Source organism: Haliaeetus leucocephalus, unplaced genomic scaffold, assembly GCF_000737465.1.
Source record: "Haliaeetus leucocephalus isolate CR32 unplaced genomic scaffold, Haliaeetus_leucocephalus-4.0 Scaffold752, whole genome shotgun sequence".
In the NCBI taxonomy this organism is placed as follows: Eukaryota; Metazoa; Chordata; class Aves; order Accipitriformes; family Accipitridae; genus Haliaeetus; species Haliaeetus leucocephalus.
Genome location: NW_010973188.1, coordinates 2,578,603 through 2,602,080, shown reverse-complemented (window position 1 = coordinate 2,602,080; position 23,478 = coordinate 2,578,603). Strand labels below are relative to the sequence as shown.

The 23,478-nt window shown below is 44.1% G+C and overlaps 1 protein-coding gene across 2 annotated transcripts; it reads right to left on the bottom strand.

Annotated features, from left to right (window-relative positions):
• Positions 1–82: 82 nt before the first annotated feature.
• On the bottom strand, positions 83–22,249 carry MRPS18A (mitochondrial ribosomal protein S18A). Of its 2 annotated transcripts, XM_010581170.1 has the most exons (7): positions 22,132–22,249; positions 21,924–21,955; positions 18,332–18,436; positions 11,243–11,366; positions 10,358–10,424; positions 3,001–3,115; positions 739–800 (listed from the first exon to the last, which is right to left on the bottom strand). In XM_010581170.1, the coding sequence occupies exons 1-6, from the start codon at positions 22,229–22,231 to the stop codon at positions 3,007–3,009; spliced, it is 537 nt and encodes a 178-aa protein (XP_010579472.1). In that variant the 5' UTR covers positions 22,232–22,249; the 3' UTR covers positions 739–800; positions 3,001–3,006. The 2 variants fall into 2 exon arrangements, with proteins under 2 accessions (XP_010579471.1, XP_010579472.1); XM_010581169.1 differs by lacking the exon at positions 3,001–3,115 and having other exon boundaries at positions 83–800.
• Positions 22,250–23,478: the final 1,229 nt, after the last annotated feature.

Here is a 23,478-nt window from a genome sequence, read left to right as displayed (position 1 = left end):
CTGACATGGAAGACTTATGGCAAATGTAGTTGCAAGGGGAAAAAAACCAGGCCAAGTCATCAAGGATGTCAACATTCTGTATTTGCTAGATCCAGGAGTGAAGCACAAGCCAGGAATCTTTAAGGGGGCATGTAGGACACACACATGCCTGTCTACCACTGCCACAGGTGTTCTACTGCAAATTTTTATTAAAAAAATAATTTCAGTAGTCATTAACAATTTCTGTTATTGCCAAGGAAACATAGTGCTGCAGGAGACTTTCTCTTCCATCAGTGTCACAGGTACAAAAGCCCAAGTGAGGCAAATCCGAGTTGAAACACGTTAGTGGGGAATCACCATTCATTGCTGGCAAAAGAAGGAAACATCCTTTTCCAACCCAGTTGTGGACCATAATGAAACAAAAGCCTTCACATCCTTTCTGGCTTTGAGGTAGAAGTCTTTGCCCCCTGCTTTCTCCAAATCATTCTGCACATTGAACTTTGCTTTGCTGAATCTTGTATTCTCCTAGAGGAGCAGACTGCAGCTTATTCACTCGAGGCAACACAGAGTACTAATGACAGTTATGGAATAAGAAAATTGGAGATACTGACAAACTTGCAAAAAAAGCAGAACAGTGGAAAACAGCTGTGCTTACTGACTATGCCAGTCCCAGCCCCTAGTGGTTTAAATAGAGAGGCTTGTGTGTATACTTGACATTATCCTTCAGCAAAGGGTGTCCGACTGGCATGGGTTTTTTGCACCACTTAGGGCCCCTCCTCCAGATGGGCTTTGCTGATCTGATGGACCAGCGGGTCAGATACCTGTCAAAACACAAACACATTTCAGTTTGAGACTGATCAGTGAGAAAAAGTTCCAGCTGAAGCAGGAGCAGGCACTGTTGCCTTTGCCTCCCCACATGCCTCTTTATAAAAGGAATAACGATGAGCAGAGCTCCCTCAATTCAGAAGGGACCACTAGAAAGGAATTTTTGTTTGTTTTGGAACTTCTAAGCTGCACCTCTGTACTGAACCCACTGGCACCTGCTTGACTTCCAGTCTCACAAAACAAATCAGGTGTAGTCTCCAGGCTGCTGGCAAGTTGTCCACCTGTAGCTAAACTGGAGTGCCAAATCACTTCAGTGCAACTAAGTCCAAGACTGAATGCATCCAGCCTCTATGGGACATGTTATTTCAACAGCTGGCCTCAATAAGGTAAACTAATTACAAAAGCTAAACTCTGTGAGAAATAAAGTCTCTAAAAAGGGATTAATTTACTTTTGGTGGATAATCGATTCTGCATGGGATGGGTTTCTGGCCTAGTCTTCTATTTTCATATGTCCAAATTTGCTTTAGTGTTCTCTGTATAATACTATTGCAGCTTACTGGTGCAGGATGTCAGAACTTACAGTGTAAGAGGTACTAGAATGCAATTATCATCACAACTACAAATCTCTGTGAAGAGCTATGTCTGGCAAATACCCTCTGCTTTTTTACCATTTGAAGTTTTAGACTTGGCTTTGCAAACAAGCAAGGGATTTCAGATCCAGAATCAGTTACTGGAAATCTTACCCTGTGGCTGGGTGGCCTGGAGTTTTGTTAGGCTTTAAATCTTTTGCTACCAGTAGAGAGGGGAATAGAGGTCCTTAGAGAAAGAGGAGTCTTTTCAGACAATAAAGATCCAAAGTAAAACCCTAGCATAATCTGCACAAACAATGCTCCAACAAATTAGAATTTGGAACAGACTGATAAACTTTGTCCAGCGATGTTTGCATGCCTCTGTTGAGTAATCCCATAGTCTTAATGTAACCTCAATCAGTCATCCTCTCCCCAAACAGCTTTTTTACCTTTTATTTGCATTGTACAAATTTGAGATATTAAGAACTTTGGATAGAGACCATGTAATGCATTTGTTTGAAGGCATCTGGCACATTCCGGAGAACTACAAAGAAAGCTTGCTATGCCAGGCAGCTATAGACTATATAACAGCAGCCTGTTTTCCTAGCACTTTTCTTCCTCAGCAACCCTGAACAGCACAAATTGAAAAATGAATCACATTTGGAGATTCCTGCCACTGAAATGAAGCCACTTCCAAAATACTTTGCTTTTGCGTCAAGGAGTTTATGATAGTTAAAACACCTAGAAGCAACAGCAGGAGGGATCTGGGAGACAGCATAGAGCAAGATCCAGCCACTTGTTCTATGCATGCATTAAATTGGCCCCTTTTGACCTTTAATGTTATGCTAGTGCATTAGTGGAATCCCTTACATAACAACATCAGGACAGGAAGTAGGAGAGACTCTCCTGTCTCTAATTTCACATGCAAGGGGAGTTCAGAGAGACCAAATGCAGGTCATCAGTTTGGAATCTGGCAAAGAACCATGGCAAGGCAGCTCCTTTGGGAGAAGCTGTAGGGATATTAGATGGGCACATGGGGCTAGGTCCTTCTTTTCATATTCCCCTTGCTGCAGGGGGAGGTCTGTAACACAAGTTTTGGTATTGCAAGACTGCACTTACAGCAAAGGAGGAGAAAAATCCCAAATTGTTTTAATGCATCACTGTGCCAAGTGCAGTTCTGGTCATGTGTCCACATGCTTACGGGAAAGTGCTCCCGTGATAATAAATGATCTCACTGGGAGAGAAGTGAATGCATGGATGTGAGATACACATCAATGCTGTGTGCAGGTTTAAACAGACAGTGGCTTTTTAAGAAATCCCTCTGTTTCTGGGGCCGGGGGGCTGGAAGTGCACACCCCAATTCTGCATAGGAAGGAGGATTTAGTAATGGCCTGATTTTAAAGCTTTTGTTATTTCTCTTTTGAGCAGGTCTAATCCAGCCCTCTGGTCCAGGCTTTTGGCTTCCTTTGGGGACTGCAGGCTGGGGCTTTTCATTGTTAGCTGAAACAGACATTTGGATGCCTTCCCTTCCTGGAGCACATTTGCTTTTAGCGCTTTTAATACTTGCTTTGTCCCAAACTCAAACTTGTCCTATTTTGTTTGCTGCCTCTTTTTTTTTTTTTTTTACCTTGGTTCAGCAGTGGCAGAAGCCTGATGCCTGGGAGCAGTCAAGTCTGAAGTTCCTTTTTCCTTTTCCTCTTTGACTAACCCCAGTTCGTACTATTTCACAGATTATCTTTTTTCTGAGAGTAAAAATAATCCACATAACTCACATATGAGAGCTTCAAAGTCCAGCACACAGGACTTTTCTGCAAACTCTGCTGTCCATGTAAGGTAGCATACCCCCTTTTCTAGCCAAGTCACCTGACTTTCAATTGTATCCAACCACACAGTTTGTCTTGGGGAGTTTTATAACAACCTACAAACACACACTGGCAGATGGTCTGAATTTTCTCAACCAGCTGAGTGTTGTCAGGACAGAACCTCCATGTGGATGCCAAATGCAGCTGGTCTGCAGTCTCCTGTTATCTCAGTATGCAGAGCTCTCACTCTGGACAAAAGGGGACAGAACTGCCAGTCTCTGGGACTGGCAATGAACCTTGGGGCTCTGCTTGCCCCCTTGAGTATGGTAGGATCCTGGGCAACAATGAGAATCCGTAGACTCCAGCTGCATAAATGAGTAGTTTGGATAAAATGATGGGAATCCTGGTGGGATTTTCCTGATGGGAAATGGCAAGCTATAAACAGGATGGTAACAACTATGGTTAGTCACCTGCAGTCACTGCAATCGCCTAAAATCTCTGTGGCACATGGAATTCTGTTTCCATGGATTTTATTCAGTAGGCAGGAGGGCCCCAAAGCCCTCCCACTCAGAGGCTGCCACTTAACCCCTAGGAGTAGGCATAGGGCTTCCATGTGCTGAGTAATGGAAACGACATACCCATGGGGTAACTGCAGTCCTGCATGCAGCCCAAGCAAAGGCCATGTTGGTGCAGTTCAAGGCTGAACTTCTGAACCCTCACTGAACTTTTTCAGTCTGGCTTTTCTTTGGATTAAGAGCAGAAGGCAAAGGGCTACAGTCTGCAGGAAGCACTCGATCAAAGTGCTGGCAAGACTGCCTCCTCCCTGCCACATCCCTTCCCGTGACACCCCTTGGCTTTGCTCACCTGCAGCCGCTCTGGCTCTTTGCTTCTGAATTCACATGCTATGCACAGCACAGTTTCCATGCAGATTAGAGAAACCACATGCTGCTGGAGTGAAAGGTTATAGTGAAACCAGATTCTGCTCCCAGGGATGAGAGGTGTCTACAGAGCCCGAAAACTTTGTAATTCATGAGGAGTTCATGTGGAACCTGCCTCTTTCCTAACACATAGCAACTTCTTCAGTTCATGTGATGGAGGAGGGATTGACTTGGATATTATCTGTGCCAAGTTATGTTCATCCAGTAGGAAGCTGAAAATGGAGTGGTAGCTGAGCACTCAAATACTCCATAATCTACAGCACCTCTTGCTGACAGAGCCCAGACTCGGGGAACCCGTGACATCCCTTAGTCCTTCTGGAAAGGGAACAACTTCAGAGTGTTGTGCTTTAACCAGTATTTTAGACCTCTCAGAAGAAAATGAGTGCTATATTCACATTAAGAGAGCATCTAGATGCTGGCTTGAACTCAGTGACTGTTCCGGATAGAGTGTTAGTCCACCCTATCCATGCGACAACCTCCGTGCTGGAAAGAAAACTCCTGCTCTATTCAGGTTTCCATTCCTGAAAGCAAGGATAGAAGTTTGTTCTGCAGCTGTGCTTGACTGTTTCCCAAATGGTTCTGGTGTGTGGTGGCTTGCACACACATGACTTTGGAATATGAGAACAGTCTGTCACTCTGCATGGTGCTGGTGAAATCCCTGAGAACTTCCTCGGCCACATGGGCTAGTGAAAATATTTTGTTGCTGCAGCACTTCACTGGAACATGCCAGGTTGGAGCACAAATGGATGCAGAAATAACAGCAGGAAGTTATGAAAGGGAGAATTCAGGCTGAGGATGAGGGAACAATCCTCGGCTGCAAGACAAGTTTGCTTGTGGAATCATCCCTTGGAAACAGTGAAAGCCCCAGACTGGGCCAAACATGAGAAAATGAACTGTAGGGAGTAATTCTGCATTGATGGGGGTAAACTTCATTGGTTTTCCATGTCCAAGTTATGCAGACAAATGATATGGAAGAGAGGAGGAGGACAATAGACTCAAGAGTTTATGGATGATGTGGGTACTCCCATGGCCATATTTCTTCAAAAGCACCCATAGCTAGTAAAGCAGTTAAGTGGTAACATTCTTGAGCTATCGTTGTCAGAAACAAATGAGGCAGAAAGCAAAAAGGCAAAGAACTAAAGTCCAAGAAATGAGAAATATCATGATAAGTCCCAACTGCAGAGGGTAGAAGAGTGAGCTATGGAGTGCTCCCCAGTTGAATTCTGACCACAAGGTGTTCTCATGTGTCTCCTACCACCCCCAGGACCACACAGCTTGGCTCAAACTGGCATTTCACTTTCATGTTATACCTTCTTCTGCAGCTCCTAATCTCCTCCTCTACGTTACATTACATCCTGGATGGGTGATCCCATACTGTGCTAGACAGCTGGAGACCAAGAACAAGGCAGGATCTGCAGGCCGCTACTTCCCAAAGCATTCTGTTCTTCCTCTTGCATTCCAGTAGTAGAAACAGGATCAAGAGATGGGGTGGGTAGTGGGAGACCAGCTGCCAAGTGACCCAGTGCAAAGCAGGGAAATTCTTACCTCTCTGCAGAGAAATCTGGGGCATGTAGGAGGGAATGTCCAAAGTTCATACAACGGAGACAATAAATCCACTTCAGAAAATAGAGCAAGTATTCTGCTTTTTGGAAAACACTGAGCAAGCACCAGAAGAGCACATTCTGGAGGGGAAGAGGAGGCAGAGGGGTTCTGGATGATAAATCCACAATTCACATCACTAGATCAACGGCAAGGTAGCACCCCTGACCCTTGTTAAAACCAAACAGTTTGCTGATAGTTCCATAGAGTGGCATGTTACATTTTAATCTCAGCTAGGTGATAGCCAATGCATGCCAGACACTTTGTATTTGAAGCAGGCTCACTTTAAACAGGGTGACCGTGACATGGGGCAAATATTCTGGCCAAGACAGCCACATGTGCAGCCAAGGAAAAGCTGAGGAGCAGCTTTTCTGGTGCTCTCAAAAGTATACATTAACACAGCTCCTTAACCCGTCTTTATGTACTTCCTTAGCACCTTTGCCCAGGAGCCACAGAGCTTCTCCTATGCAGCTGGCCTGTATATCATCTCAGGGGCAAAAACCAGAGACAAAGCAGTTTTTCATCAGGCTGGTTTGTCCCTCTTTTGGCAGCAGATGAAGCTGCTCTCAAAAATACTGACACAACCTTGGAAGAAGCCTGGCCAAAGGGAGCATCAACCAGAACTTTACCAGACTGGAGAGAAATGAAAGGGATTGCTCATCCAAATGAAGTAATCTGCCAGACTTCTGCCAGGCAGGGGTTGCTGCTCTGAGTCTACAGAACATCCACAGAGTCTACATGCAGTAAGTGAATGCGCAGGTCTGTATTAGAGCAGAGGTGCTGGGCTCTGACTCCCACTTCAAGTTACACTCCCCACAATGAATCTCCTTCAATCTCTGGTGGTGTGAGCGGAATCAGTCCCTAAGGTTAGCTTAGGCTTTCATCTTGGTCCTGTCACTCTAGCAGCTGATGGTGTAGTCTAACGTCAAGAGCTCTACCATCAGCAAAACATTCTTCAGCTCAGTGTAAGATTTTCTGTCCCCAGATAGTAGGAATCCTCATAGAAATACATAGAGTAATATCTGTAGTAGACAGTGACTTCTCAGAAGTCCCTCCTTTAAAAAAGTGAAAGATTTCTCAATTCAGAGTGAAGAGTTAGACAACAGATTGCTTACAGGGGGGCAATGAAAGGAATTTCAGGGCAGAAGGGGTGAATACACAAAAGAACAGATAAGACTCTGAGAGAAATGCTGTCCTTCAGCAGGGCAAAGCTTACTGTCAGTCTTGAGACAGGCTATATGCCTCTACGGTGCTCTGTCTATTCTTTTCACCTTGCACCTTCCTATTTTAGAACAGTATAGCAGGAACTGTCTTCTGTATGCAAAGCTTTCTTCCATGTGCAATGCAAGCTACTGATGGCAAGAGAGTAAGTGCAGATGAGTGAGGGGGAGAGACAGCAGGAATGAGGACATGTGACTGGGAATGGACTAAATTCTCAGTATACTGGATACTACTAGCCACCTGTGAGAACTACCAGTTTGCAGCCCTGATAGAAGTTTGTCTCCATCTCTGTTCACTGGCTTGTTTCTGCATGACTACTTTCTTTTGACCAAGGAGGACCAGACTCCTGCAGAGCCAAGAAAGTGATGCCTCTTTCACCTTTGCAAGCATGAGTGTACAGCAATGGGCAAGCTTCTGCGCCAGAATCCCTGGTTCATTCACAGATCACATTAAAGGTCCCTCAAGCAGCTGGTGACCATTCAATAGCTCCAGCATCTAAAACACAGGCACTTCAGTTTGCTCCTGTACAGTGGCTGGTGAGGGTTGTTTTGGAGGGGATGGGGTACAGAAGGGCATATTTCAGCACCACACTCAGAGTAGGCCCACTGGTGGAGCACAGAAAAAGCCATCGCTGCAGGCAGAGCTGGAGAGCACAAGGGCTGGTTAAACTGATGTTAAGGAATGTACATTACCTGTGTTCCTGTCTTGAAAGAGCTTTAACAAGGGGCCCAAGCATATTATGAGGCACCTCAGTTTTTCCCCATTGGCATTCCAGAGCTACGGCAGCAGCGCAAAAAAGCACTGTTACCTCTCATTTAAGCAGAGAGGTGAAGATGACTAGAACAGCCAATACAGTGAAGAAGAGCTGAAGCTCAAGGATTTGGAAAATACATCACTTAACTGTGCAATGTACTGACTGCTATAATAGGCTCTCTGTAGATCCTGTTGATCCCTTTTTGAACTGGCACTTAAAAACCCAGACAACACAAACACAGTGAAGGAACAGGCTAAGTTAGGTGTGTAGCCCTGATATTACACTAGACAGGATTAGAGAATGACCTGGTCATGTTCTTATGGCATTGTACAAGGCAGCTTGTTCCACTCAAAAGTCCCAGCCCAATTCTGCCCCTGTCCTCCCATCAGCTCACTTGCATTTGGCAGCACCACAGGTTGAGTGGTTCCCAAATTACTACAGACTTACAGAAAGCTTTAGAAACAAGTACAGAGGCAAAGACAAGGTAAGCTTGGACAAGTCATTTATGTGGGAAACTTTTGGTAAGAGCTTTGGCTTCATTCCCCAAATAAGTACTCGTTGCATGTCTTCAGCATGTACCCTTCAGACTACAGGAAGGAAGCAATTTGTATCTCCTGCCTTATGTGGTGTCAGCTACTGTTCCAGAGAGCAATGCGGGAAGTGTAGGTGGGGGTACGCACAGTCAAAACTCTCACAGAACCGCAACGGCCAAGATTTCACAAGGGTCCAACATGCAGAGCATTCCCCTTCCAGCAGGCTGAGAAGACAGTATCATGAGGGACCAGGAGAGCACTCCTGAAGTACCACTGTGCTCTGTCCTGGCTTTGGGACTCATTTGTTTAGTTCCAGCCCCACCACCAAAACTTTCAATCCATTTTCTTGATCCCATTCTCTTGTCTCCACCCAGACCCCAAAGCTTGCCTACTTCAGTGCTGTTCCATCTCCTCAGCAACAGCTGTGCTCTCTTTTTCTAAACTCTGCTTCCATCCTGCTTGCTACGTCCCCTTGCTGGGAGGAGAAAAAGAAGGGTAGTGTAGGGAGGGACTAATAATGCAATAGGGAGGGCTTGGATAGTAATCTCCAATTTAAATCTCTTGATTTTAGAGGTGTAGCCTACTACACCTACTTTCATGTAGAACATATCCAGAGGCATCCGTTCTTCGGTCTCACTAAAAGTCTGTGGAACAATTTATAAGAGTCAGGACATTAGATCTGGAGTCCTGGTGTGATGCCAGCAAGACACAAGATTTACCATTTCCTGTCTCAACCTGCTATGCAGGGTTGCTATGTGAATGCTAACCAGACAATGTGCTCTACCCCACAGCTGCTAGATAGACACAGCTACTTAAGAATCCCAAAGACTTCTAAGACACAGGAAAGAAGTAGTTTTCAGACCTGAAGTAGCTGATGGTTACAGGGCGGCATCAAATTTAGAGTCCTCTAATTTGATTCTCACTGACAGCCAGTACGCAGCCTGTCAGCATCCAAGGGACTTTTCCAAGAGCTTGCCTCAAATCTCCACTGCAGAGAGTCAGACCTGAAACGCAGGAGTCTCCAGCCACCTCCAGCCTTGCAACCTAAGCTCTCCCAGCAACAGCCCCATGGCCTCTGGTAACCCCATGGCTTGCTAATGCGAGGTTCATAAACCGCTCTGACATCCCCATGGAAACAGAGTGTGAGGTCATAAACAGGGGATTAGCACCTCTGAGCGCCCAGCACAGTACAGGAGGCAGCAGCAGGCTTTCCCTTTGCCCAGCAAAGGCCAGGGACCATTCAGGCTTGGGAGGGGGAAGAGACCCTGTTGCATAGGAAGGGCAGGCAGAGGGCGAATCGCTGACTGGGAGAAACGGGGATGGGGCAGAAGGGAACAGGCTTGTGACAGGCCCCTGCTGGCTGCTCAGCCCCCCACTCACTGCTGGTACCCCTCCTGGGCACCCTCCTGTTGTTGGGGGCCAGGCACCAAAAGCATAAGAGAGAAGGGAGCAGCCTGGAGAAAAGAAGGCTCAGGGGGGTCTTACCAATGTTTATAAATACTTGAAAGGAGAGTGTAAAGACAACAGAGCCAGGCTCTTCCCAGTGGTGCCTGGTGACAGGACAAGAGGCAATGGGCACAAACTGAAACACAAGAAATTCTGTCTGAACATAAGAAAACACTGTCTCACTATGAGGTTGGTTCTCTGGAACAAGATGCCCAGAGCAACTGTGGAAGGTCCATCCTTGGAGATATTAAAAACTCGACTGGACCTAGTCCTAGGTATCCTCCTCTAGGTGACCATGCTTGAGCAGGGGGCTTGGACTAGACGATCTCTAGAGGCCCCTTCCAACCTCAACCACTCTATGATCCTGTGATTCCATGTCTGTGGCATCTTCCTGTGACTGCCCTACCGAGTGTTAGTGATGAGGAGGCAAGTGCAGCTGAGGAAGGGAGGGCAGACTCTAACATGTGTGGCAGTTTTAATCCTGTGTGGATAAATAGTTTGAGTAAGATGTGGTTTGTCCTTAAAAGACTGACATGAGAATATTATGACAGCCCTTCCTTCTCCAAAATGCTGTGAGTACTCTTCACGAGCCCTGTTGCCTGAGGCATGTTTTACCCAGTTACAAGGAACTGCTTTTCCTCTTCTAATCTATTCCTGAAAAAAAGAGATGTGGAAAGACAAGACTATTCACCTGTTGAGCTTGGGTTTCTTGGGAATATGCCCTTCAGGAAGTGGAGGCCTGTGGTTTGGCAACAAACCTGACACAGAAAAAGAAAGGTGTGAGAATATTTTGCAGTGCCTCCTTGCCTCTATAACATACAGGAGTTACATTACACCTTGTAAGCCAGGCAACCTAGGTCCCTACTGGGACAGCACAGCAAAAACTCAAGTACAGTAGAAAGGCTATTTTATCTTTAGTCATTGCTGAATGTGCACCCCAGCCAAGGAGAAGCTAGGAGGTTCTGCTGGGTATAGAGAAGAAACACACACCAAAGACACAGCCACTTGGTCTCATTGAAGAGGCTTTTTGAGAGGGCATAAGGCACTGGTGTCCAATCAGATTCCATCTCTGTGATGAAAATCTGACTATTAAAATTTTCAGTCCATTTAATTTGGATACAACTCAGGTACGAGGCATGAAGATCAGCAAAATACTCCAACTGTGTCAACCTGGGTCCCACTCCCAGGGTAAAGCAAAAAAGTCTTCACATGGCAGATGACAGATAGGTGCATGTTATTAATGGGGTAGGTCAAGCTTACACTAAATCAAGTAATTTCAGAAGCTGGTATTTAATCATTAGTTACTAGAGACTGAGCCACTTCCCAGATCTTTCTGCAATGGTAGACACATCTATGGGGATAAATGTCTGCTGCCAAGGCAGGAGCCAAGATACACAGAAAGTGGAACAAGTAGTCTCTGGTCCATCATCCTGTCCCAGCACTTGGACCATAAAGAGTTTGCTGGGTGACTGGACAATGACATCTCACTGAGCTATACTAATTGGGTGGGAGACCCCTCTCAAGGGTTCTACAGGTACCCCACAGTAAAGGGTTGTCTCAGGAGGAGGCTAGGTACCTGCACGGTGAGCCATCTGCACACAGACAGCAATCTTCCTGTGCTCCTCGAAACAGAGGCCTGTGATCCTTCGTGGCAGCATCCCTCCATCAGAACGGATAAACTGACTCAGCAGCAAGACGTCCTGAGGGAGCAAGAGAAGGGCAAAACCATCACTGCTACAGCTGCTTTAACTGCTGTGATTCTAAGGTGTTGTGCTGACCCTTGCACTGTGTCCAGAACTCAAAACAAAGCAAAGCAAAACAATGATTCCTTCCTACGCATTTTGGCTGCAGCTTGACAAGTGGCTTTTGCTTGCTGTCACTCCGCCTGCCAGCTTAGCTCAGTAAGGTCACTCAGATGGTCTGAGCCTTCCCCCGACTTCACTAGTGTAAACACATGATGTCAGCTGCAATTCCTGCTACTTCACTGTTGCTTGCTCCAAGATTCTAGCTAAGATAATGCGTCCTAGGTACTCAGGCACAGTTACACAAGACCTACAGATGGATACTGTTTACACAACTTGAAATGCCATCACAGCTGCTATCCTAAAGGTCACAGATATGTTAGATCACCTCTGGCCCCCTCCTTGTTCCCTCAGAGCAGGATTGTTCTCTGCCATCTACTCCTCAAACTTTTATCCAGTTTCCCATGGTGGAACTTCCCTCATGTCTCTCTGGAGGGGTGGAGAGCAGGAAAATGGTCCAAGATCTTGCACGAAAAAGGTTTTTGTAAGAAAAGAATGTGTACTGATGAGACGGACCTAATAGGATAAATCCCTGCCTTCAGTCCTTCGACTGTGCGTGCATTAGATGGGGCTGTTACAGCCATGCTGGATGGAAGGAGCACTCGGAGCATGCCAAGGGTTTGTCTGTGATTCAATAATCATTTAGATTACACTGCTGTTGACCTTTCCAATTAAGAGCTCTAGAAATGTAAAGCACTCAATAGAAACAAAATTAAAGGGATCTCTAGGATCAGATAGTGTCACAGGACTGGGATGACAAATTTTTAAACACAGCGGCAACAGCTGTTGTACGAGTGTCCCATTAACTGTACACAGTACAACAGCCCAGTATTTTGATACGTACATTTCCACACACAGCACCAGAGAAAATGTACCCCTCAGGCCAAGCAGGTCCCCTTGACATGCTGACATCAGCATAAGTTGGCCCAAAGGCCCTCCGGAGACTCTGTGCTTATTTTTTTCCCCATCTCTTGACAGACTTGCTGCTGGTTGAGAGTTTACTTCTCCACCGCTGTTGTAAACACGTTCATAGTTGAGGTAGCTGGACCATGTGGAGGCTGCCTGCAGGCTGGAAGGGACCTGCCAGTGAGCACCTCCAGAATTCAAACCAGGTACGTCAGCACTTTACACCCCCCCTGTCTAGGGCAACAGGCAAGAATGAAAAGTACTTGCTGCTTTTCACATTGGGTGACCCTGGCTCTGCCTGTTGCTCACAGATTCGCAGACCTGCTCCCACTCCCCTATCTTTGCTCTTTTACAAAGAGCTCCCTGGAGCATTCCTAGCTTCATTTACTGCCCTTGCAAAAGCAAACAATCACAAGTGGATATAAAAATGAATATTCAGAAAACCTAGCTATCTAGGAATTATACACCCACCCTCAATGCACAAGACCAGCTCAGCTCTGAAGCAGGTTGCTGGAATTCAGTATGGCTTTCAGGTAATGACTGATTCTGACAGATGCTACCGTACAAGTGCTGCAGTAAAAACCTCGAGGTTTTTGTTTTGGGTTTTTGTGGTTTGTTTTTGTCCTACCCGCTCCCTGCCTTCAATCCCACCCTCACTAATATCATCATGACACACAATTTCCCTCTTCCCTTATCTGGCTTCCTTTCTACCTCCACTTGTCTACAATGCATGTGTTCAGACTGATTTTCAGATCCAGCTCCTTTGAAAACATGGCAGGTTAGGCAACTTCTCACTGGTACAACATGACTTATCAACCACCATACAGAGTGATGTTGTATCCAAAGAACAAGAAAAGCACAGCTGAGCAACTAGCAGCAAGCTCCTGAGAGGCCATCTATGGTTAAAATGGAAGTGAAGTGTCCTCAGCCCAGCTAACACATGGCCTTGCTAATGAGAACAGTAACAAGGGGACCAGTTGGTGCCAGCTGCGTTGGTGGAAACTGGACGGAGGCCAGCCAAACCGTCCAAGGGCACTGACTTTCGACCACTCCTGAAATGCACTGGATTGGGTTCAGAGCAAGACTCCATCCCCTTTTTTCCTCTTTAGCCATCCAGTTCTCCAAATCACCAACAGCTCAATTTGCCATTTAGCACAAACATATCGCTTCCCTAAGTGAAAAAGGGCTGTTCAGCTCCAAGTGCCTAGAAAGAGAAAAACTTTCTAGACTTTTCTACTAGCCTGCTGCATTACTCTGTGGGAAAGAGGAAAAAGGGAGCTGATGGCAAATTTGAGGCTGTTCCAGTCTTTGCAGCCGTGAAATCCTAAGCAGGCCACAGGCTCTTGTGAAGGGTGTGTGTGGTCCAAGTGATTTCTTGTATTACCACCACGCCTCAAGGAGTCACAGGCTTGTTATCAAGTGTTTCCATGCAAAGGGGGGGAGGTGGGAAGCAAAAGGAGATAGTCTTTCTTTTTCTCCCTCTGGAAAAAATCAGGAAAATCCGTTCTCTGTTACCACCTCTGACCAACAGTGTCACCAACTGATCAACACCCTTGTGTGGCAGTCATTTCTTAACTGAAATCATCTATGTCCCAGCCGCTGCAGCTCCAAATTACACTCAAGCCATTTGGCTTAAAATGCTGCACACTTGACAGAAGGTTTGTCCATTTCTGAAGATCCCCACAGTTAACAGGCCAGGTGCCTCTCCCAGAGTACTTGCACAGATGCATCTTACCACAGGGAGAAAGCAGACAGGTACAGCCAACTTTATGGGGCAGCTGTGGAGGGAAGTGAACAAGTATGTGGAACAGTCAGAGAAAAAAAAAACGTCTGGCAAGTTCTCATGGTGCCGTGATGTTCCATGAAATTCACATTTTGTGCTAGTGGACAGCCAAGCCTGTAACCACGGATTTGCTTTAATCACTGGACAGCTCCCACGAGGCTGGACCCAGATTCCCACCCCTGTAATCTGCAGCATTTGATGAAAACAACTTGGATTGAATTAATCTAGGGCTAATAGGCAAAACTTGCAGTTTGGTTTCCCCTAATTGCTGCCAAAGCAAGATGACATATTTACTGCCTACTCAGATTAATGATGTTTGAAGTGGATAAAGGGGAAAACGAAAAACAAGTTTAGCCTTCACCTCTAAAAGGGCTGGATAAACTTGCTAAATGAAACACTATGTACAGCATGTTCTTGTGAATGGATGGCAACCAAAATGCAGAGGCATCTCTGCATTTTAATATCTGCAGACACTTTGAAAAGCAGGATCCTTGACTGCTTACATGCAATTTCATTAAAACTTTCATTTACTGCAAGAAGAGTTCTGTCTGTGTAGCCAAATTACTACTGGACTGTATCAGACAAGTCTGCCAGTCGTTATTTCCAGTTATACAAGAGTCTAGTTCTTCCTTTCCCCCCTACTCCTGGGAGCGGTACACCATTCTCCAGGCATTTCGTAACAGGATTGCAGGTTTCAATCTAGTTGCATCCTGACAATGACCAAAATAATTTTTTATCTCCAATGGATGTGAAAAAAATCAACGGAGGTCTCAGTTTTAATGGACAGACACACGCAGACCACAAACTGTGGGAGTGTATACCCTGGGGTCTGTTATCCTGAGCCTCGTCACAGACTAAGGACTGAACTGGCAAAGACAACTGCAGCCGTCCACATCACAGCTGAAGCAGGTTGGAATCATGACCTGCTAGCGCTCACAATGCCTGTTCAGTTGATTAATAACTTGGGAGACATTGGTCCCCCAGTTCTCTGACAGCCAAAGTAACTCATTATGCCACTACTTTAGACTGTGCTAGATGCACATGACAAAAGGAAAGTCCTGTGAGGTCATATTACTCAGCTCCCTCAGGGGCTAATTCAACACTTCCCTTTTCATAGTGCCTCATTCAGTCCAATTACAAGCGTCCCAAGCAAAAAAGCTCACACTTTCCCTTCTGTGCAACTGACTGATCTCAGTTTATCAATCTCAAAGGAACCACTGTGATCCACCTATTCTGATCTCTTACCAAGCACAGATTATAGGTTACGCTGTATGAACTAGGCTGTATCTTTAACAAAAATAGCTGTTCTCAATTTACAGACTTTTAGGACAATTAACCACCAGTGAGTAAATTGTACCACTGTTTAATTACTCACACAGTTAAAAGCCTGCAATTTATTATCTAAGCATTTCAAGATTCTGCTACTCATCACTGCTGCAGCAAGGAAAAATAGCAGAGTGCTTTTGTGAAGAAAAGGAAGATCTTATTCACTTTAACATTTAAAAGCCTGAAAATCTATGACTGGTACAAAGCATTCAAACATATAAGGGACTTATTCAAGCAGAAGAGGTGGTCTATTCCAGAACTGAAATTTCTCCTAGTTCTCATCAGACCCACAGAGGAATCCTTCTAAATACTAGGGTAAGAACCTTCTACAATTCTGAAATACCAGTTCACACTGCCCTCTCTAGCTTTTTGTCTAGGTTCTCCCTCTGCTCTATAGCAGGAGTACTGGATATATATACACCAGATGCATATGCATTCAAAAACTACATGACAGCCAGGATGGACATGTTCCTAGTTTGTCTCTCAGGACCACAGTTTCTTAGGAATGATCTCAGCAATGATTCTCAAGACTTTGGCTGCAGGATCTCTCCTCACATTTTTCTCTTGCCTCCATACTGAACAGTAGAAAACAGGATCTAAGAATCAAACTGAAGTGTGGAAGAAAACTCGTAATCTTATTTCACTCTACAAGCACACCGAAGGCTCATGCTTTACATTGTCTGTTGGGACCAACAGCCTACTTCTAATTGTGGAACTCAGGCTCTACAGCATCACATTGTCTAAAACTGCTTTTTTGGTTCTTGATAGCACTGTTACCTCTATGTGCAATAATTTTTTACCACAGACAACAGTAGAAAGTCAGTCTACATATTAATTTCCAAGATTTAATCCACTCCCATGGCTCATTTCATCCCTGAGCATCAGTTTATAGTTTCTCTGGAGTTGTTAATGTGTGACTCACGGAATGCTTTCCGGAAATCTGTAGAACTACCCTGTTTAATGATGCTGTTGACTCCTTGCATTTAAAAGTCACATAAAACTCTATCAACCTTAAGAAAGTATTTTCCATTGTAAAAGTGATTGGTCTGTTTTGATCACAACACAATTCAACAAACATGAAGAAGAAAAGAGCTGCAAGAAATCGCTGCATTCAAGCATGGGCAACACAAAACAAATGCGATCTGTTTTTGTAGTACTTTCCAAACCTTAATGGTATGTGCCATTTCTCCTAATTTACTATCATCTGCAAATTCATTGTATTTTTAGCTTTCCCAAATTGTTGGGAAACCATACCAGAGAACACTAAATACTTCCCTCCCCCAACTTATTTCACTGTTTAATACTGCATCCAGCCCGAGTCAGAAAGACTGACAACACTCAGACCACAGACAATTTCTGCAACATAGGCTTTGAAAGATACTAAACTGGTATTTCATTTACATCTCACATCTGTTGTTTCACCTGCCTGGAGTAACTGCAAGTATTTTGTCTGGCACTATTTCTGTACTCATGTTCTTCATAATTCATGAGTCATAATTAGTCCTATCCAACAGGTTATTTGTTTTTACTCCTAGTTGATACCATTTAACTTGGAAATTGCAACATTTGATTTACCATGTGGTAATCATCAGCATCATTCTCCTTCTTCTCTCAACTACTTAGTATTTCACTTGCTATTTTCAAACCATTTGGCGATTCCTGCAAGTGAAGCAATGTATTTGTTAGCTAATTCCCTTAAGATCTTGGGGCTACATGCAATCCAGGCCTGCTGGTCTGTAACCTAATTCAATGCTTAGGTTACTTCTGCACCTGTTTTTTCCTGTTGTTTTACATTTGCAAGATTGACATTACTACCTAGGTATTAAAACATAATTTTTCTTTTGTGTGCGTGCGCTAGGACTGCATGCGAGCAGCTTAGTCATTCTGCAGCCAATGTGGCTTTCAATCCCTTTCTCCTCTCATTAATGGACTTTCTTTCTCACAAGGATTTCTTTTCCTCCATATGTATTTGTATCTCTCTCACTCTAATCCTATTGACATTAACTTATTCTGAGTTTTCTGTTGCCTTATCTTAGTAACAGCATGTTCCTGTCTTGTTTTCTTCTTTTCTAATTCCAGTACTGGGGTTTTAGCTTGCAAGGGGGCACTCAGTCCTTTTGTAAACTCAAGTTTGAATGACCTCTTGTAAAGTTACACTACGCATCTTCTATCTCGTGCTTCTTATTCTAAGGTGTTCTTGACTGTTGTGCTTTTGTTGTAAGGCATTACAGGATTTCCCTCCCATCTTCTACATTTAGTGTTAGTAATCCTCTCATTAGTTAATAAACTTCTCATTAGCAAAAAGCTTGAATCAAACCTATTTTTTCTGTTGTGAGGGATGTATGCACGTATGCCCTTCTTCATACCCATTGAGTTTTAAAAGTTATATAAAACAGTTATTACCTTAATGGATAACGACCCAATGAGAAATTGTAGTGCTTGAAGACATATAATTGATCTAGTCAAGTCTTTTGGCCTCTCTGGAATTAGAACAGGCCTGAATCAGTTGACTAAATTTTGCATTCCAGTTTAATTCTCCTGGAAGTGCAATGCTGAAAGGCAGCTGGGCACAAAAGAGATATATGGCCTTCTTAGATCAGATAGCCCTGTGTATAATTCCAGACCTCCTATCTGATATGAGCTCATCCTTCTTCTTCCCAGGAACACCATCAGCCAAGGCAAATAATTACTATGTAGGAAGCTCCTGTTATACCCAAGAGAAGCAGAGATGGAGTTAACTATCTTTTCTACACCCAGCAAAAGACAAGAGGGGCAGATTATGCAGTATGTAGATCTGAGAGCAATAGTTATCTGTGAGGATGGGGGAACTCTCCTTCATTAAACTTACCACATAATCGTACTTATGCTTCAGGTTCCAGCGACAGATGGGACACTGGCCAGAGGGGTTTGGAGGATTTGGTGTTTCAGCATCCTCTATAATTCTCCCTTCAATCTAGGAAACAATTCAAAGGATATAATGATCAGGCATAGTTTAGACCTCTACCTGTGACTCGAGGAATACTTTTCCTCCAGTCCACAACATGCTGACCAGTATTGCGCAGATGTAAGGGGAACAGTACCTGCATTATTCAACTCACTTATATATAGACATACCAAGCACTTTGAATATTCACAGACTAAGCGGAAAAGAACAAATCCAAGGGCCATAGAGAACCATTTGGTAAATTCCTGTGTATGTTTTACTAAGTGTAAACTAGTTCACAGTCAGTGTGAAGTTCTTGTATCCACCTGAATTCTATTTATTGCAGTACTCCTTTGAACCACCATGCCTTGAAATTGTACTGGCCCTTTAGCCAAAAGATTTAAACCACATTTTTTCTGGGATTATGAGAATGTCACAGAATAGCAGATGCACGTTTTGGATGAAAACATGCAGGGGCTTGCTAGATTATAAATCACCATCAGGGAAAATTCTGAGCAAAAGTTAAATTTAAGAAAGGACCATTAGGAGATGTCTGTGGGGTTTTTGGGTTGTTTGGATTTTTTTGTTTGTTTTTTTAAACACACCAATATTTTATCCAGTTTAATTCCCTGAACAATTCCTTTACGAGATCATTTTATAACCTTTTCTATATCACTACAAAGTGGTGACATCTAACACTCAAGTTTTCTCAGAAGTAACATGCAAAGAGATGTAGAAGGTGTGTGTGGGAAGAACCTGAGAAATTTGTTTTCTAAGTGTAGGTATTTTAGGAATAAGAAGTCTATCTACATGTGTGCCTGTCTTTTTTTTTGAGGACTTATGAATAGAAGCAAGAGCTATCTCGAATTGCAGCTGAACGGACAGAAAAGACAATAAAACTAAGCCATTTTTTTCTCCAAAACGTTTTGGAAGTTTCCTCTGGTCAAATTAAGATTAAAACCAGATTTTGAACACCATCAGACAGCTTCGAACAGCGCAAGCCCCTAGGTGGAATGCAATATTAATTTTAAGAAAAAATCTGACCGATTTAGACTGAACTGTCAGGTTCTGTGCCTGAAAACCTGGGAAGAGAAAAGCACGACATTTTCTGTAAGTGTGCATGGGACACTGGCACACAGCTGAACTGTCAGAACTATTTTATACCATGGATTTGTGTCTTTCTTGTCTAGTGATGGCAAAATGGAAACAGGTAAGTTATCTGTAGTTCAAGCACCTCGGTACCTCAAAGAGAGAGAACAATGTCAATCTCTAAGTAAGATTCCTTCCTCCACAAGTAGAACAGCCAGCTTTACAAAAACAAAATAGTAACTATGAATATAAAATACAGGTCAGTATCTAATTTTCTATTAATTGGTAAAGTTATTTTCTGGGAAGCCGGTGTATCTGGTCTTGATTCTTTCCAGTCTAGCTTCAGACTGTACTTTGACTGTAATTCCATCTTAGAAATTAATAAAGATTCAGAATGCTATTGTCAATATCAATTTTTCTTGAGATAAATTTTAGTGTATAGTTTTTGGCAATTATTCCCCAACTACTGAGTACTTTCATATTGTTAACCCACTCAGTTATTATTCTTCCATTAGAAAACTAAGAGGGAATATAGGGGCTCTACGTTCTCAGTATGCTGATGAAATCCAGATTTCTCTCGGATTCATTCATCTGTTTCATGTCAAACACTTCCTTCAATACTGATAAAAGCAAGGACACATAGAAAGATAAGCATAGAAAGATGGATTCAGAAAAGACTGATGTAGAGTTGGTAGGATAAATGGAGTGACCAGAGGATGTGCTGAGAAACATATCAGCCCTTTGGTTGGTCAATTTACACCATGTATTACAAGATTTTCCTCATCTAAGGGCACTGATGGATCCTAGATTGATGCTAGGATATTATACAGTAGATATATCCAGATCTCCCTTATGTTTCTACAATGGGCCAGGAAGAATTATTTTTCTAAAGGCTCTGCTACTGCAATGCATACCGTTTTTACTTCAAGCCTCAGTTAACGTATTGGGACTTCGCAATTATAATTTACAACCCCTTTGAAACTGAGTGCAAAGTACAGCAATCCACTGTGTGTGTTGTGTTGGTGTGCACACTCCCCACTTGTTAAAGTTAAAACAACTTTAGGGCATGCTTGCAAGCTCTTCTCTTCAGGTCTGTGGTCAAAGATTAGTAGTCTGGCACTTCAAGAGAAGAAAGAGAGACATTCCATCACACCTATTGTCACACCTCAAACTTATTTTTGTTGACAGTCTTAGAGATCTTGCAAACTGCCATATTCTATTATATTATATATCTAAAATATAAGTAACCTGCTCTATTCAGGTTTCAAACATGACAGTGTCCACTAATACAAATATGACAAGAAGGAAACTCAGACTTTCAAAGGCATGAACAACCAGGTTTTGCCTGTTTCACCAGCAAGCAAAAAAAGTCTGTCCCCTCCTTATTACTTATGTATATATAGATTAGCATTTAGGTGCACTGTTTTCTAGCTATCCCCAAATAATTCCTGCTCCACTCTCCATATTTACACATTTCAAAATATCTGTACCACCTGGCTCCAGCCAAGGCATAGATTGCTACTGGCATATGTAATGTGAGCAGAATAATGCAATCTCCTTTCCCCTCCCAGTAATTTCAGTACTTCTTCTACAACATGACAATTCTGTTGATAAAGTGCAACAGATCAGACAGCGTTAATTAAGTAAAATTCTAATTCTGCTGCTTTGGTCTTTTCCTTCCTATCTTAAACTATAGCTGAGAAAATGCTGTTCTTTATTAGTTACTTCAGAACTTCTATTTTATTTTCAGGAGCAGTTTTCCTTTAGTATTTAACGGCTTCCTTTGACAATACCCTTTTCACTGAAAATTTTTTCTTACCAAGTGCATTACAAGATGCAAGCTTTGCATCACCTGCAGTCACTATGGCACAGTTATTAACGAACATAACACAGATCAAAGGGAAGCAACACGTGTGGTACGCAGTTGGTACAGAGCCATCCTGTGATGCCACATTGTGTTGCCGGCCCAAGGTGAAGTAACAAAGCCACCAGACAAGTCTCCTTCGTGCCTGCCCACACTGGAGATGATGCCAAGTGTCACTACTTTAAAAAAGGAACCCATCTGAAGAACTGCCTCTTGTGTTTTGGGTCCCAAATGCCTCTGGTTGCAGCTTCCAACTCTACCAGGGGTGCAGGGAGGGGTTTGGCGCTCATGGGTGGCTCTGACTGGAGCCACCTGTCACCAGCAACAGGGTGACAATCCCGACCTTCAGCAGCCAAACTCTCCATCGCTTACCCCCACGTGCAACACACTCCTTTGGTTTTGCCTTCACACCCTGAGATGTCTTTCAGGCAGAAAAGCGACTTTTTTGCCCTTTTATTTTTCTTCTTGGGGGGGGCGGACGCGGACATGGACACAACGGGAGGCTGAAGGAGGGGGAAGCGACAGCAAAGGCAGCTACTGAGGAAAAGGGGTGCAGGGACTTACTGTGGTCGTGTTGCCTTCAGTGACCTCCACAACTGCAAAAAAAAAAAAAAAAAAAAAGAGATAGGAGGACACAATGAGACTCATTCAGCCTAAAAGAAACAGTATCTTGGGGGGGGGGAGAGAGTGAAATACAGCGAACGCAACCGTCTCTTCCGACCGCCGTGAGGCGACGGGGCGCGGGGCAGCACGGGGCCACCCCCGGACTCACCCTCCCGTAGGGCTCGGGCTGGCGGCGAGGCCCAACCATTTCCAAAGAGCCCGGTGAACAACCGCCTAAGGCCACCGCGCAGCAGGCTGGGCGCCACCATCTTGCCGTCGCTGACGCTGCCGTCACTCCCGCTTCCGCCGGCAGGAAGGCGGGCTCTACTGGCGACATTTTGATGCGCGTCTCTCCCGCGCGCTTGTCACCTGATGGGGAGGAGGAGGCGGGACGCTGTTATTCCCCTGCCCAGCATCTTCCCCGTGGGGCGTTTTTCCTTATTTTTTCGTTTGTTTGTCTGTTTGTTTTAAGGTTTGTTGTTGGGTTTGGTTTTTTTTTGTTGTTGTTGTTGTTTTGTTTGTTTGGTGAGCTTGTATGAGCTTGGGATGGAGGTGAATCTAGAGGTAGTGCTGGCTTTGTGTTACGGAGGCCTGAGTTACACTCCTGCCACAGCTCCTGAATCTCTCCTGGCTCTTCAGTGAGAGGAAGAACAAGGCGTGGTTTAGCTTAAACTGTGTGGTGGAGAGGCTCCTGTGTTTGGATGGGCTGTGGGGGGTGTTTCAGGTGGTGTTTCAGGCCAGCTGTGGGGTTCAGGGAAGGGGCTTGTTTCAAATCTGTATCTGCCAGGGATGCCAAGGTCAGTGCATGTTCCTGCACTGGCTTTTGTGATTTGGCAGGTGAAGATTTGAAGCAGCATGTTGCCAGGCTGTAAACTTACTCTTGTAACCAGTCAGTCCAGTTTAGATGCTTTCCATCTTTGTTTTAATATTACTTGCCTTTGACAGGTCTTGGGTTGCTTGTAGGTTGCTGAGAGATCACTTCTCCCATCATCTTTCTTGGCATGCCTCATCTCTTAGCTTTTTCCACCTGCCTTTGGTGGAAGGTAGCCTAGAGGTGCCAGCTGAGGGGGTGCATCAGATAGCTGAGACCAACAAACCATTCATTTTAGATGGTAATGCTGTAACTTCTTGAGGAGCATACTTAAAGTTGAGTTGAACTGTATTTGATAGCAAAGGTCATTCATGGGGTTTCCCCAAGTGCTTGTTTGCTTTCTCTTTGTCATTTCAACTCTTTAAAAAAATTCAGGAAGCAAAACTAGTGGAGTGAGATAAAATCCCTTGGAAGTCATATGCATTGATGGACATTGATGCTGTTCTATACCATTAGTGGTCAACAGTGCTCACGTGAGATGTTGTACATTTTTCTGAGTTTCTAGCTAAAATGCGGTGTAAAATATAAATTGTGACATAAATGTAAAATTTAATGTAAAATAAAATTTGATCTTCCTGTCTAGGGAGGTCTTCCACCTCCTTCCTCTTGTGTGTTACATGTGCTTCTTGTTACAGTCCAGTTTGC

Coding starts and splice junctions, on each gene's coding strand:
- MRPS18A (XM_010581169.1), bottom strand. CDS start 22,231: ATGGTGGCGCCCAGCCTGCTGCGCGGTGGCCTTAGGCGGTTGTTCACC. Junction 21,956..22,131: donor AGCCCGAGCCCTACGGGAGG/GTGAGTCCGGGG, acceptor TTTTTTTTGCAG/TTGTGGAGGTCACTGAAGGC. Junction 10,425..11,242: donor GCAGATGGCTCACCGTGCAG/GTACCTAGCCTC, acceptor TTTCTGTGTCAG/GTTTGTTGCCAAACCACAGG.